This window comes from Dendrobium catenatum, unplaced genomic scaffold (genome assembly GCF_001605985.2).
Source record: "Dendrobium catenatum unplaced genomic scaffold, ASM160598v2 fragScaff_scaffold_437, whole genome shotgun sequence".
Lineage (NCBI taxonomy): Eukaryota > Viridiplantae > Streptophyta > Magnoliopsida > Asparagales > Orchidaceae > Dendrobium > Dendrobium catenatum.
The window spans coordinates 160,047-176,223 of NW_021318899.1; the positions used below are offsets into that span (position 1 = coordinate 160,047).

The following is a 16,177-nucleotide window of genomic DNA, read 5'->3' on the forward strand; positions in this document are numbered from 1 at the left end:
CGGATTTTATCGATTTATATTATATATTATCTAATTTGAAGAATGTGTTCGTTTATAATTTTAAATAATTAAATTACAGCCGATCACATTTTTAAGTTGTTTTGGGCTTAGATAATTACATTAGGCCCATCTCTAACAAAATTACTCTCAATTATGTATATCATAAATTTTGATGATGAGACATATATTGATCATACACATAATAATGGGCATTAACATTATTGGCGAATGTAGATGAAGAAATTAATAGGTGTTGGTGTACACACATTAATATATGTGCATGTATCCGTTCACATTCACAGGTGTCTTGCATATCATGTTCGAGTCAAACGCAAGGAGAATATATTCCTCTCTCTCGGAGTTTTTCGTTCAAGGGTTTTGCTCATGAGCTTAATATTGGAGCACGACAAATCAACATTGGCCATCTCTTCCAACAAGTCGCCCCTAGGCGAGGACATCACTCCGCCTTCTCTCCTCATAATAGGGCAATCACAGAATGACCTAATATTCCACATTAGCTTGTCCTCTCGACTTACATTCTGATGATACTCACCCTCCTCTCATCTCAATAAGGGCTCCCAAACCAGCCTTCGGCCAATGGCTGCAAGTCTCCACTTGGCACCGACGGTGACCAACAACATAGACTGACAAAGACAACCATCATGTCAAAGATGTACGTCATGCAACTTTCCAGACTCTTTAAAGGAGGGTGATAAAGAGGAAAAAAGGGAGAGAGATTTCAACATCCTCAAATAAAGCATCCTAAAAAAGGAGAAACCACAAGGAAGAACCACTAGAGGGAAAAAGGAAAAATGTTATTTCTTTCAATGTAATTTAAAGCTCTATCTTTCACTTGTTTTTATCTCTGGCCTGGATAATAAAAATTTCATCAAAATTCATACAACCTCTTATCTTTCTTCACATTTATACTTCACTACATTATCCTCTCATGCTTTCTGCCTATTGGTGGGGTATAGTACAACCCGACATCATCCACTGGATATAATGTGATTCAACATCCTCCCAATATGGTGAACTTGGATCGATGCTGAAGGCAAGAAGATCATTTCCTACCACGTGGCCGACACCCTGTAGAATATCAAGAACTGTGAATATACTACTCGCCAAGAATTGTAAGAGATAGAAAAACAGCTCTTGAATTCCATTAAAGATGCTCTCGCTTCCATCAGCCACCAATCGCGAACAGTCAACACGCTTCAAGAGCCAACTAATCCTCGCTCCGAGCCTCTGGTGGAAGCACCTGCTTCAGAACCATCCGTTAAACCCATTCATCTCCATATGAGAGACGAGAACTCCAATTTAATAGTCAAATGGGCTAGAGAAACTGAACCAAGGCCAACCAACACCTTCTCCAGATTGATCTTCGAAGCGAAGGGTTATAGTCAGACGATAATGGTCATATGATTTTAGTCAGAAGGCTGTAGTCGAAAGATTGAACATCAGAGGATCATAATTGAATAATAATGGTTTGACTACATTAATGAAGCACTGGTTCAACGACGACACTCAAATGATGGTCTGATAATAGTGCCCAGGCAGTAGTCCCGCATTGATGCTCGGTGGTCTAAGGAGGAAGGCTCCCCACCCAAACTTCTAGCCCCCATGATGTTCTTACTGGGAAGGTAGACACATAACTCAATTTATATAAATAACTTTTTTATTATAGGACAAAAATTCCACTCCACAACTTATGTATTTGGCCCATTCCAAGTTTTGGGTCATGAGCCTGTGCGAGATCTGCTGTAACAGATGGTGTTTTTGAGCCCGAATGATTTCTCAATGCTTGTTTGTCTTCTTGTGGAGGTACCCAAGCAGCTTTTTAGTACATAATTTTTTTAACTATTTTTTTTATACTAAAAGCCTATTTTAAAAAGTAATATATTATTTCTTTAATATTTAATTATTTTTTGTTGTATTTACTCTTCCTCAAAATTGAAGCTGGTTCCGCCCCTGAAAGCGGTGTACTAGAAACAACTCATTCTTTTCATTCAAAAATGAAAAATGAGGAAAATCAGAATCACTGCTTAAATTAACAATCAAGATCCTATTTATACTAAATTTTATTATTTTATTTAATGTCATCATTACAGTAAATTATAATACTCATCTTTTACACATTATTTAATTTCATATAAAATTAAATAAGATATATCATAAGCTAAATAAGGGTAATAGGTCAGAAGAAAAGAAATGACCGAAGAGCATTATGATGTGCTTCATATTACACTGATATTAAATCAAATTTAATGGAAAGATTACCAATCAATTTTTTTTTTCTTTGTAATTTTCAATTCTTATTAAATTCAAGCGGAGTAAAAAGAGATGGTTTTCAACTAAGGCTTTGTTTGAGACAACTTTCTTATTGTTTTTTAAAGTAAATTTTTAGTAAACTTTTTAATTTTTGTACTAAAAAACTGCTTTAAGTAGCAGTAAAAAAGCTGCCCCAAATGGAGCCTAAATTTAAAGTTGATTCGAGTCATTTCTTCGCAATAACAACAAGTCTTTATCATATTACGTGCGATTGGCTATATGAATATTTTTATTTATTGTATTATATTAATATTAAGAATTCATATTATGATTGTTCCACAACTTTTATGACGAAGATCAATTGCCTAATACAATCCTCAATTTTTCTCATCCAGAGCTTAGAACCTTATAACGGCACCGCACTGTTAAGACTAAATTATAAAAAATATATATTTTTTTTTATTTTTATGTTGATTCTATAAATGAATCTTTACACAGTACTTAGGGACAACTACCAGCTTCAGAAGGCCCACAAAAAGTAAACTGTTCTTAAAGAAGGCCTAAATACTTTGGGCTGGGCATTATAGAAATCCTAACATTTTATCCAATGCAAGTAGGCCAAGCCCAAGGGCCTTAATTGCTTGTCCTATATGCCTTGCATGATAATGAAGGAAAGCTAACAGCCTAAGAAGAAGACATGCATGAGGTAGTGATAAATATGTCCGAATGGGCGCACAAACGCCATTAATAGCACTCTGCTCGTCATCATTGATGCCGTCCAAAAGCATTAAAAATGCTTTCAAAAAAGCTCAAAGCAGACAAAATTCTCCCAACCTGTAAGTTGCCAGTCATCTTCCTGAATCACTCGCTGATCTGCTTGCAGAGGACTCACGTATAGCTGCAGCATTTCACACTCACTTGCAGAGGACAAGCGATATTCCTTTCTTAAACAGTTAAGCTCCTCTGTCCGTTCAACTTTATCAGAACTTTTGGGTCGGTTGTAATAAGTTTACTAGAAAAGAGTTAATTATAAAGATTTGTTAGTGAAAAAATATCGATAAGTCAATAAAGGACAATATATAGGCATTCAGATGATTGTGATCAACTGATAATGGTCAAGTAGCGATGGTCTGAAGATGGACATTGGGTGGCATCAATTCAACAACAAAGGTCATCAGTAATAGTCTGCCAATATTGATTGGGCGATAGTGGTTCGATGATGAAGGATGTGCAACATTAGTATGATAATGGTGGTAGGACAAAGGTGATCCAATGGCTTAGATCGGGTGACAATGATCTACTGAAGATGGTTAAAAAATGATGGCAACGATTTGCTCGTTGCTTGGCAATGGTAGTTAGGAGATGATCCATACAAAATTCTTATGATTTTTTTTTGGATGTTTTAACATAGCGATATGTTTTCAAAACTGATGTGCTTTTTTAATTATTTAGTGTAATTCATAAATCCTCTTTAAAATATAATAATTTTAATTGCATACATAAAATATTAAAAAAAAGACAATTTTTCTGCCTGCAAACAACCAAATGTGCCTTGCAATCATGTCACTAAGGACAAAGTTCCTCTTTATCATGGTGCAGTTACTAAGCTAGATAAATATAGCTGTAAATGGTGTTGATCAAACAACTAAAGCATCATCGTCACTACATGTGATTAGGAGTGCAAGTGGGTCAAGTTGACTCATGAGCTGGCTAAGATTCGGCTCGATAAATAGCTCATGAGCCAAGTTTAACGAGCTCACTCGCGAGCCAACCTTGAGCCAGCTATGCTTTCACCATAGAATTTTAAGTACATAATAGAAAAAATATTTAAAATATATATCTCATTCATTTTATCATTACATTTGAATCATAATAATTTTCTCTTTTTCATAATAAACAAGCCGACTCGTGATCTGGTTCAAACTCGTAGAATAAAACTCAAGCTCAAGCTCGAACTCGATCAAATTAATCAAGCTCAAGCTCAAATCACGTGCGACTCAAACTCGACTCGACTCGGTTACACTCCTATATGTAATTATTTCATTTCCTATTCTAACAAAAAAACAATTCAAAATTTAAAAGTTCTTAGCTAAATTCTCTAACCTATTTATATATAAGAGAAAATGTAAGGAGGTGATGAGCTTCCATTAATGCCTCTTTGCTGGTCCATGTGAATAGCATATGTATGCCTTAATGGCCCTTCATGATGGAATTCAACTTCAAAGTTTTTTTGAATTATAAAATTTAATTGATTAATCATATATTACGCGACCCTAATATATAAAATAAATAAATAATCCTGATAGATAAGGTCATGAGTTTGAACCCGAATGTATTGAATGTGTGCATACATTTGTAATTTAATGCAGTCAATATATAAATAAATAAATAAATTTGATAAATTGAAGAATTAATATTATTTCTTTCATGCTAACAATAAAGCACATTGAAGAAGACATTAGATATTATATATATGTTTTTCATATCCTCAGTAAATAATTAATTGGATATTTTCAACTCACTAATATAATTTATGGTAGTTATTTTTCATATGAACCTTAAATATTAATTTAGGTTTCATTTGGGACATCTTTTTAATAGCTTTCTAAAGCAATTTTTTTGTACAAAATTTTTTAGAAATAGATATTTTTTACAAGAAAGCTACTTTAAAAATCAATAAAAAAAACCGTCTCAAACAAAGCATTAATGAATATAAAATAAGCCGATCCGAACTAATGTTAGGTTATATTGAACAAATATAAACAATTCCCTATACATACACTTAAATTGAATTTGAAGTTATTGAAGGAGTAATGACTCCTTCCTATTTTATGTGATTAGTGTGCTAGTGTAAGTGAGTCGAGTCAACTCATGAGCAAATTATAATATCATTAAGGTAATCAAATGCTTAATAAGTGGTCTACGATCAAGGGAGTCGATATCGGCCATCCATTTAGAACACTCCCAACTTGCCCTTGACACTCTCTATTTACTAGTCATGTCAGTCTCAAAAACTATAAATAGTCCCCTTATTCTTCAGTGAAAGAGGACCCAACCAAGGAAGAGAGAGAAATTAGAGTTCTCTTGCCCTTAGACTCCTCCTCAACTATCGTCGGATCACTAGCCATCGCTGGACTTCTGCCCAGCCATTAACAAACATCGGACTTCCGTCTGTCTATCAATCGACAACAAGCTTCTGCCCAACTATCCATACAATTGTAATTTCATTGTCCTCAAGTTTCGAGATAGGTCAAGCTTCATAACCTATTCAAACAATAGTTGAATCATTTTGACTGGGCAAGGGTCTTAATTTGGTTTTTCCCTTTTTTAGGATTTTCTACGTAAAAGTTCTTGTGCTTATGTTTGTGAGCTGGATATGCGTACAATGCTGAGATGCACAATTTTTTTTTACTTTACCGTCGCGAATATTTTAGCCTGTAACAGTTTGACACCATATGTACGAAACTCAATCCCACTATCCTAGGCACTGCTTCAATGGCTAACATGTCTATCAATCATAACTTGGGAGCCTCTCGCTCCAACACACATCAATCTAGGAATCAGTCTATAAATTAGGGACGTCAAGCATCTGCGTCTTTTTATCCTTGTAAGCAAAATCCTATAGGAGCAGGAACTTCAGTACCTTCACTAAAAGATCATATTTGAAAGATGAAAGAATATCAAAATAAGATCTTTCAACTTCTACGAGAGACTCAGCAACTGGTGTTAACACAATAGGATGATATTCATCTCCCTCAGAATCCACCAATGAATGAAGATGTTCAACCTGAGCAATTTCAAGCAATACCCCTCTCCTTTAGTCAAGGATGCATCCCCTATCACATCAAGATAATAAACTTGCTGACACAACAAGCTCTACCCATCTTTCGCGCACAGGTCAGTCACTCAACATTCCTCAAGTTATCGCTAAGACGCACGGTTGTTCCTACTTTACCGTCATAAATATTCTAACCCATAACACTTATATTGATTTATTATTTTATTTTAATTTCTTATTAAAAAAGTTTGAGCTTAACTTCAAACTCAATTAATTAATTAGGCTAAAATTCATGTTCAAATTAGAAGTGACAAACTTAGACTGTGTGCATGCCTTAATACTATTCATGTTTTTTTTTATTTTTATTTTTAGATAGGAATTTATCTCTTTTTTTTGGGGAAAATAGGAATTTATCTCAAACATCTTATTAATAAAAACAAATGATAACACTAATAAAAAATATATTAAAGAATAAAATTAGCATAAAAATAGTAATATTTAGTTAAAGAAAAGATGAAGACTGAAAATGTTTGATAAAAAAATGGTGAGACAGCGTCCAAATGTGAAGCTTTAGATTCCACCAGTGACCTTTCTTTGCTTGCTTCCAAGAAAAATGTCTGGCAGTGGCAGAAGCTAGCATGACCATTATTATTACTGCTGCTCATCCATCATTGCTGCTGTCCTTAAATCAAAGAGAAAGCTCACAAGGACAACCATTTTTAGCCCTGAATTTATTGTCCCAATAAGTCTCTTATTTGGCTAATTTTGATCGATTTATTGTGAGTTTTAGCTACCAATCCAATTAAAAATAATTTTTAAAATTTATTATGAATAAGATAGTTTTTTTTTTTTGTTTCTTTTGAACAAATCAAAGAATAATTCTTTAGATAAGAAATTTTTTATTGAAATACATTTGATTATAAATATTTATGTCTCATAATAAAAATTTAAAAAAAAATACTAAAAAAACTCAGCTAAACATAATTATAATTGTTATTAAAAAATAAAGATGAGCCTTAGATATCCTTTTTAAGGAAGAAAAACTAAGTAAGAATATCGATTAATTTATAATTGGGTTAAATTTCAAAATTATCTCCAGATTATACGCTATATGATCATTTTAGACCCAAATTATAACATCGCTCTAAATTTATTCCCTCAATTATACAAAACATATCTAAATGGTCGATTTGAGATTAAATTTAAGACTTCGTTTGAGACTATTTTCTTTTTGCTTTCTAAAATAGCTTTTAGTATAAAATTTTCTTTAATTTGAAAATTTTACATTAAAAAGTCATTTTAAAAAACAATACGAAAAACTATCCGAAACGAAGCCTAAATCAATACTGTAAAGCTGAGAAATTAAGGCTTCGATTGGGACACCTTTGACATTGTTTTCGAAAACAGCTTTTTAGTACAAAATTTTATAATTCAAGAAAATTTTGTACTAAAAAGTTGTTTTAGAAAACATTATGAAAGTTATCTAAACAAAACCTAAATTAGGACCAATTTTATATAACAATTATAACATGTAGGATTATTTTAGCTCAATTTTGTATAATCAAATGATTAATTTTGGGACAAAATAATTTGGGAACTATTTTCATTTTTTTGTTTTATAAATATTAAATTTAAATTAACAGCTAGAATTTATATTAAACTCATGCTAAGTGAAGAACAGAGGCTATAAATATTCTTATCTAAAGGTACAAAGGACACGAGCTTTATTGGTTGCCTTCACATCACGCACAGTCTCATCGGACCGTTGGACTTACCGTATTTCAAATAAAATGAATTGAAGCAATTCTAAGCTGGTAAAAAACAGAGCCAAATTTTCTTTTTTCTCTCTCCCGAAACTCTTAAGGGCCTTCTCTCCAACTTTGGAAGAACTAATTCGACTCTGGATATGTACTCTGCAATATTTTATGAGATAATTTTGTTTTGACAGTATTGATTTCTGGTCTTCTGCTTAAAAGAACTATCATATGAAGTTTACAGAATTGAATTGTAAAATATGCATCATGGGCGAATTTGGCCTTTTAATCGCCACCAGAAGCCGCGGCGCACTGGTAAGATGGACGGGAGAGGTGGGCTTGCGCGCTGGCTGGGCAGCCGGTGGTGGCCGCCGGTGGAGGCAGCATGCAATTGTGAGAGAGACAGAGTGAAGCAGACGCGGGAACAGCCATTCCGACTGTGGACGGCGGTAGCGAGAACACACTGAGAAAATTACTCTGAGCGTAGAAAGTAGTCATGCTTCCATTGTAAATACTCTCTATGTACTCCTCCGGTACCGCCCCTGTAAACTGATTGTTGTTCAGGTATAGGCTATCGGCGGCAGCCAGACCCGCCGGAGGCTCCCCCGTAAGCATGTTATGGCTGACATCCACCACCGCCCACTTTACCGTAGTGTCCGAGGAGAATGGAAGGGATAAATTGCCAGAGAAATTGTTGTCGTTGAGGAGAATGGAGGAGAGCCCCGGAAGGGAGAAGATCGTCGGCGGTATTTCGCCGGAGAAAACATTGTTAGAGAGGTCGAGGAACTCGAGGGCAGGAAAGGTGGGGGGGAGTGGGCCGGAGAGGGAGTTAATGGAGACGGAGAGGAAGCGGAGGGTGGAAGGAAGAGGTGGGAGAAAACCAGTGAAGGAATTGCCGCGGAGATCGAGATGGAGGAGGTTGGGGGCGGAGGTGAGTTGAGATGGGATGGGGCCGGTGAGGCCGCCATTATAGGCGAGGATGAGGACTTTGAGGCTGGGATTGGAGGAGAGGAGAGAAGGAGGGAGAGAGTCTTGGAGCTGGTTTTGGCTAAGGTCGAGGGTGTGGAGAAAAGGAAGGTTTGAGAGGGAAGGTGGGATGGGGCCGAGGAGGAGGTTGGAAGAGATGGAGAGGAGGCGGAGAAGGGGAAGAGAGCCGCCGAGGTTTGTAGGAATTTGTCCGGTGATGCGGCCGGGGAAGATAACGAGCTCTGTGAGGGCAGTGAGGTTGGAGATGGAAGTGGGGAGAATGCCACCGAGGCCAGGAGAGTCCGTTAAGCCAGTGCCGAGAGTGAGGACGGAAACGCGGAGGAAATTGTTGTCGTCGTCGTCAGGCGAACAGGTAATGCCGGAGAAGCTGAGGCAGGGATCTGAGGAGAAGTCCCAGGAAGAGAAGAAGGTGGAGCCGGGAAGGTCGAAGAGGTTCTGGCGGATGTTCAGCAGAGCTTGACGGTCTGTAGGTGATAGTGACGACTGAGCTGAGCAGTGGAGGAAGAGGAAGAAGAAGAGGAAGAGGAAGGGAGGGTGGATTGGACTCATGGATTCTCTGGATAAGAAGAATGGTGAGGGAATCAAACTAAGACAGAGGGAAGGGGGAAAGGTAAGTTTTTTAAGTAGTTTGGAGGGGAGGAAGAGTTCAAAGGTGACAGAGCAGAGGGGTCAAAATCGAAATCCTATGAATGGGATTCAAAGGAATATTTATTAATTACTTTGTATGGTACAACTTACTTAATTTTGAGTAAAACTATTTTTTTACTCTAAAGTCTCATCATTTGGTCACTATCAATCTATTTTGGGTAAAATTACTGATTATGATGTGCACATTTTTATGTATCAAATATAAATATAATATTGATACGTTATTAAAAATTATCTTGATCGGGCACAAATCTCGATGCAAAATCAAGTTGAAAACTTTCAAAATTAAAATTGGGATCATCCGAACTCCGATTTCAACAAACTTGCAGTCGAACTAAACATCTCGGAAATACGAAACGGCACCAAATTCGATTCAATCTGAGCCCAAATGAGTCCAAATCAAGGACCCAAAGCACTATTGGAAGGTTCGAACAACAATTCGGGTTACCAAAAGGTTTCCAAACATGACATGCTTATAGTCGAATCGAGAGGCTCGACGAGACGAATCCAACGACCCCAAGATCACTGAATTCCGATATCACTAAGACATTCAAATATCCATCAAACGGTCTATAATCAAGGGATTGAACATCGACCGTCCATCCAACAACTCCCCATTTACCCTTGATCTCTCACCTATTTTAGGGGGCCATGTCACTCTAGAAATCTATAAATAGACCCCTCATTTCTCTTGAGGGGGGCACCGAAGCAAGAAGAGAAGAAGGAAGAAGAGAAACAAGAGAATGAAGAAGCTCCTCCTCGACCACCACCGGAGTCTCGTCAGACCACCACTTGAGGCCCTCACCTCCGCCGGATCACCGCCTGACCTCGTTACTTCACCGGACCACCACTTGAGGCCCTCACCCTCGCCAGACCACCACTTGAGGTCCTCACCTCCATCAAACCACCACTGAAGGCCCTCACCTCTGGCGGACCACCGCCTGACGTTGTTGCTTTGCCGGACCACCACTTGAGGCCTTCACCTCCGCCGGACCACTGCCTGACATCGTTGCTCTCTCGGACCATCACTTGAGGCCCTCACCTCCTCCAGACCACCACTTAAGGCCCTCACCTCCGCCAAACCACCACCTAATGTCATTGCTCTGCCAGACCACCACTGGAGACCCTGAGTTCCTCTGGACCACCACTTGAGGCACTCACCTCCGCCAGACCACCACTTAAGGCCCTCACCTCCGCCGAACCACTGCCTGACGTTGTTGCTCTGCCGGACCACCGCCTGAGGCCCGAACTTTCGCCGGACCACCATCTGATGCTCGGACTTCTGCTAGACCACCACCTAAGGTCCAGACTTCTACCAGACACCACTTGATGCCCAGAGTTCTACCAAAGTATCGCCCTACTACAACGATATTTCTAACCTCGGTCTCCTACATATTACTGTCATTAAGACCTACATCGTCGGATAATGGTCTTTTTGGCTCCGGTCTCCCGCCAACTACGATCTTTCCAACCTCCATCCCATTGAATATGGTCCTGCCGACCAAAAGAACATGTCTATGTAATTCCCAACATGTAATGTGCTTTATATGATGTACGTTTGTGACATCGAGCCAATACCTTCTCCTAAGGAAGGGTCTCATTTGTAATTGACTGCAAATACTAGTGGATTCATTCAAACTGGGCCAGGCCCCGTGGTTTTTCCCCCTATTCAAGGGTTTCCACGTAAAAACTTTGGTGTCTCTTATGAAAGCTACACCCTCTCTCTTATCTGATTGCGTGCTGGATCTTTGTGCAATGCTAAGACGTTAAACTATTATTTCTCTACCGCCGCGAATACTCCAGGACGCAATAAATATAAAGAATAATGTAGAGCTAAGATCAACAAATAATTTTAAATCAGAAAAAATTATCTTTATTTAGATCATAATTTTTAAAAAAATTAATCAAAGACATATCTTAATATAACTAAATGTAATCTATACTCAATTTTATTTTAGAAGATGACATAAGAAACTAAATTTTAAAGAGCCAAATCTTTTATTATTCTTTACTAATAGAGATATGATCGACTAATTGAGGAGAGATTATTTTGTGCAGAGTGTGAACGTATTCGAAGGTCAATTCGAACGTGTCACGTCATCCAATGCATTGTATATTTTGTGGCATAGCGCATCCGGATTGACCTCCGGACTCGTCCGGACTCCGCACATAATAATTTTCCCTATTTGAGAGCCTTTTGCTCCGCGCCATCAGTTTATGCTTCAATGTATTGAATTATTAATTTCTAACAAAATATTAGAGAAAGCCAAAAAGAAAAGAAGAGTTAAATCCCTTCGTTTCCAACCGAAAAATATCAGAATTCCATTCACAATGAAATGATCTCACTCAAAGTCACATAAAGATCATTCAACCAATTCAAGGGCTTATCACACTCAAAATTAGACAATTTTTACTCATTAAACTCATCATGATTGTGAAACCCCTTAACAAAATAAAGTTAAAATCTTAAACACCGAGATTTCTTTTAGTGTAACGGTTGAAATTCTATTAAAACCTCTAAAATTAAACATACTGCAAGAGCACTTCTAGATGGCTGGCCTCCTAAAAAGCAACACCAATGAGACAAAATCGTAAAACTATTAGACTCAAACAAATAAAATCTCTATAATTAAGAGTTAGACAGATAAAGTCTTCTAAATAACTTCACTCCTAAAACTATTTTTCATCACCCAAGTCAAATAAAGATCCCAAAATAAAGCATTTTGTCTCTGTTAATTCCCCAAACAAACAATCATGCGGATTCTAGTTGATCTTCGGATGACATTCTGCGTCTGGTCCAGTCTCTGCACAGAATAATTTCTCCGACAAAAGGGACCATAATTGATGAGTTTTTTCAAAGAAGCTTCATCGATCATTGCGTGCATCTAATTACGGAGAGAGATGAAACACAGACGAGACGTTCGATGGGCCGAAGAAGAAGGGGAGAAAACAAAACAAAATGTGTTTCGTATGGGGGATGAGGCGTATGAGCTGTACTGCGACGTATCGCTGAAGCTGTGATGGAGTGGAGGGAGAAGAAACTGCATGTGAGGAGCATTGGACTTATCGCAGGATCCACTGCTAGAGTATAGAAAGCGCTGATGGTGTTTGGCTTGGCGTTTTAAGCAAGTAAATAAGGCTTCTGTCATCTGCAACAAGATATGGCCACAGAGTTTTTCTTGTACAGTGCTGAACGTGGTCCTTTCTCTTTTTTTTTTTTTTTTTTGATTTTTTTTTTTGGATTATTTGATATCATGAAATTATTCAGTGCGGACACCGGACGTAGCTCTGTATTCAGTGATGAATCAGAGCGCATCACGTCATCTGGTATATAGAGAGTACACAGCCACTGTACACAGCAAAGGGCGATGTGACGTGCTGTGATTTACCTCTGAATGGCATCCAATGTTCGCACAGAATAATTAATCTCGTTTAGGACAGCTTTCTTATTGTTTTATGAAGCAGTTTTTTATTAGAAAAATTTTTAGTTCAAGAAATTATTGTACGAAAAAATTGGTTTAAAAAATACCAAGAAAGCTATCCCTGATGAAGCATTGGATTTGAAAGAAAAAAAATTTGCTTGAATGTTGAATTAATATAAATTAAAACAATAAATAATAACTATTTTTTTTATCATTATAGATAAATATATATTACATGTTGATATATTAAAGATAAACATAGGAATAGAATTTATTATCTTATCAATGATCTAAAATTTAATGAGCATAATTAACTGAAGTAAAGTGCTATTAATATGATTATAACTAATATCTATGTAAGTTCATCTAATTCAATAATTAATATTATAATTACTATTGGAACGAATAGAACTCAAAAAAATTTATATGATTGGCATGAATTTTGAGGAATATTTGAACCAAAAAATTTTGGAACTAAATTCGGGATTATTCAAACTCCGATTCAACCCACTTATAGTTGAATTGTACAAACCTATTGATATTATAAATAATTCGATTAGACTCCAAATTAGTTCAAATTAAGCGCTTGAATTATGTTTGAAAACTTTTGAACATAAATTAATGAACAAAATAACTTTCAACTATCGTGTATTTACAGTCAAATCAGCAATTAGACGAGATGAATCTAACGAGCATAAGATCATTAGTTTTTGATATTATTAAGACATTCAAATATTTAATAAATGATTTATGATCAAGACATCAATATAAACCATTTGATTGAGTGATTTTAACTTTGGCCAAATTTATTAAAATGTTCATCTCAAAAAAACTATAAATAGAACATTCTTCTCTCCATAAGAGTTTGAAGAGCTGAAAGAATTAAAGCGCACTCTTGCATTTTTTTACTATCATCGCCTACAACACTTGGTGGGATAAAGACCGTCATTAGACAATATTCACTACTGTCTTCAAACTCCTATCAAGATCTAACCCTGTTATTTGATTTTTATTGTCCGACTATGAACATCTGAATTATGTAATCCCTATAACAGAAAAAACATAATTATTTCTACTTCAATTATAAGTAAAGGAGAATTTTTTTGTATCTCCTATTCTGCACTGAATTACTGCAATTTGGTAAAATCTCGTGATTTTTTTCCTTTCTGAATTTTACAGGTAAAAAAAATTTTAAACTAAACTTTCTATAACTTTTTCTATGCGTACTAAATGATTTATATGAAATATTTCATGAAAAGATACTACTGAGTTTTCTTAAATACATTAAGAAAATAAATTATAATTAATCCAATACTCATAATTAATTACAAGCAGCAATAATATTAAAAGATCATTATGCATTAATAAAATAACATTATTAGCTAAGAATAGCAACCTTAAATCAAAATACAACCAAATATTTGTTTAAATTTACAATAATTTATTTTATTCACCATTCAAATAACATAATCTAGCTATATATATATATATAATTAAATTAAAATTTAATTAATTTATCACGTATTATATTCTTAACAAAATAAATTTAATGTTTATAAAACTTAATTGATAAAATTTGAATCAAAATATTCTGATTCTTTTTATTACCAAATAACTACGTAAAAAAATGTTATTTCTAATTAACAATTCTACTTCTACACATTAAACAAGATGAGAAGCTCCAAGCCAGCACATGGGTGTTCCTTAACAAGAATCTATTTCAATAAAAAATTATAAGCTTTAGCAAATTAATAAGTTTGTTTGAGATAGATTTCTCATTACTTTCTAAAATAAATTTTAGTACAAAAAAATTCTTTAAAATAGAGAAATAATAGCGATCAAAAGCTGAACTCAAAGAAGCCTAAAACTTCATTTGGAACAACTTTCTTACTATTTTTTTAAACAGTTTTCTAAGTACAAGAAAAATTTAAGCTAGAATATTTTGTACTAGAAAGCTGCTTTAAAAAGAAATAGGAAAGTCATCTTCGTTTGAGACAGCTTTCTCATTGCTTTCTAAAACAACTTCTTAGTTCAAAATTTTTTTTAACAAAAATATCATTTTAAAAAGCATTAAGAAAGCTATCCCAAACGAACCCTAAGTTTAATCTTATCTTTTGGCTTATAAGAATTTTATGTAGCATGGACAATGTAAGGGAGAAAACTCTCATATAATATTTTCATCTTCATCAAATGAAGAACACTAAACCCTAAATAAAAATTAATAAATAATATGTCAAAAATAACAAAAAAAAAACCATTTTTTTTTAAATTTGAGGATTGCAAGTGTTTTAATTTCAATAAAGATGAATATGTGTTGAAGAAATTTACATAACATGCACATATCCTTTAGTTATAGTTATATTCCATTGTAGCATGCACATGCCATCAACAAGTTATTTTAATAAGTAATCCTTCAGAAGCAAAACGTTAAACCACCACATGCCTTCATCAAACCCTTCCTATGAGCTTTTAGGCCACAAAAACAAAACAAATCTAATAATTCTCACCAAGCCATCTTAACACAATTTCTAATTTTTTATACTATCTATCTTTATGTTAAGTAAAATGTTACCATCTCTCTCTCTCTCTCTCTCTCTCTCTCTCTCTCTCTCTCTCTCTCTCAATTATTAGGTCAGGTGAACTAACGTAACTCTACGTTCGAATGCCAATAACATGTTGTCACGTGGTCTTACTCAATACCGCGCGGCCCGACGACTTGACCCGGGATTGCTATGTTCGCGTATTGCTCGGTATTGCTCTAGGTATCTCTTGACAATAATAAAAAATATCGCTATGTGAAGACCAATACCGATAAAAACTCGGTATTGCTCGGTATTGGTCTTCACATAATGGTATTTCTCGTTATTGTTGACCAATACCGAGCAAATACCGAGCAATACCAAGCAACACGCGAACATAGCAATCCTGTCTCCGTTCCGGGTCGGGGTTATCGGGCCGCATGGTAAATAGTGAGAACGTGTCACTATTTTACTGGCGTCTGAACGTAGAGCTACGTCAAGTGACCGGACCAAAATAAAAGTTCCTCTCTCTCTCTACTCTCTCTCCACGTGAAACCATGGAGTCTTGTCCCTTGGTAGGTTTTATGTTTCATGTTTGTCTGGAATTGTTCAATTAACTAATTTAGATTGAATTGATTAGGGGGCTGCTGCACAACATCTCTGATTGCAGCCTCTGATTCAGGTGATGATTGTGCCTATGGGCTTTTTCTTTTTCATTTGAAGGGATTTTGTTTCTGGTCTAACTTTTATCTGCAATGATTGTGTTTCCTAAATGGTCCTATATTTATATGTAGAAAT

The 16,177-nt window shown here is 35.7% G+C and overlaps 1 protein-coding gene across 1 annotated transcript; it reads right to left on the reverse strand.

Moving 5' to 3' along the window:
• Positions 1-7,675: 7,675 nt before the first annotated feature.
• Positions 7,676-9,671, reverse strand: LOC110099861 (probable inactive leucine-rich repeat receptor kinase XIAO). The gene has a single exon (XM_020827157.2). The coding sequence runs from the start codon at positions 9,337-9,339 to the stop codon at positions 8,089-8,091; it is 1,251 nt and encodes a 416-aa protein (XP_020682816.1). The 5' UTR covers positions 9,340-9,671; the 3' UTR covers positions 7,676-8,088.
• Between the last annotated feature and the right edge of the window lie 6,506 nt (positions 9,672-16,177).

What these genes read in the sequence shown, in the direction of transcription:
- LOC110099861 (XM_020827157.2), bottom strand. Translation starts at nt 9,339, where the DNA reads ATGAGTCCAATCCACCCTCCCTTCCTCTTCCTCTTCTTCTTCCTCTTC.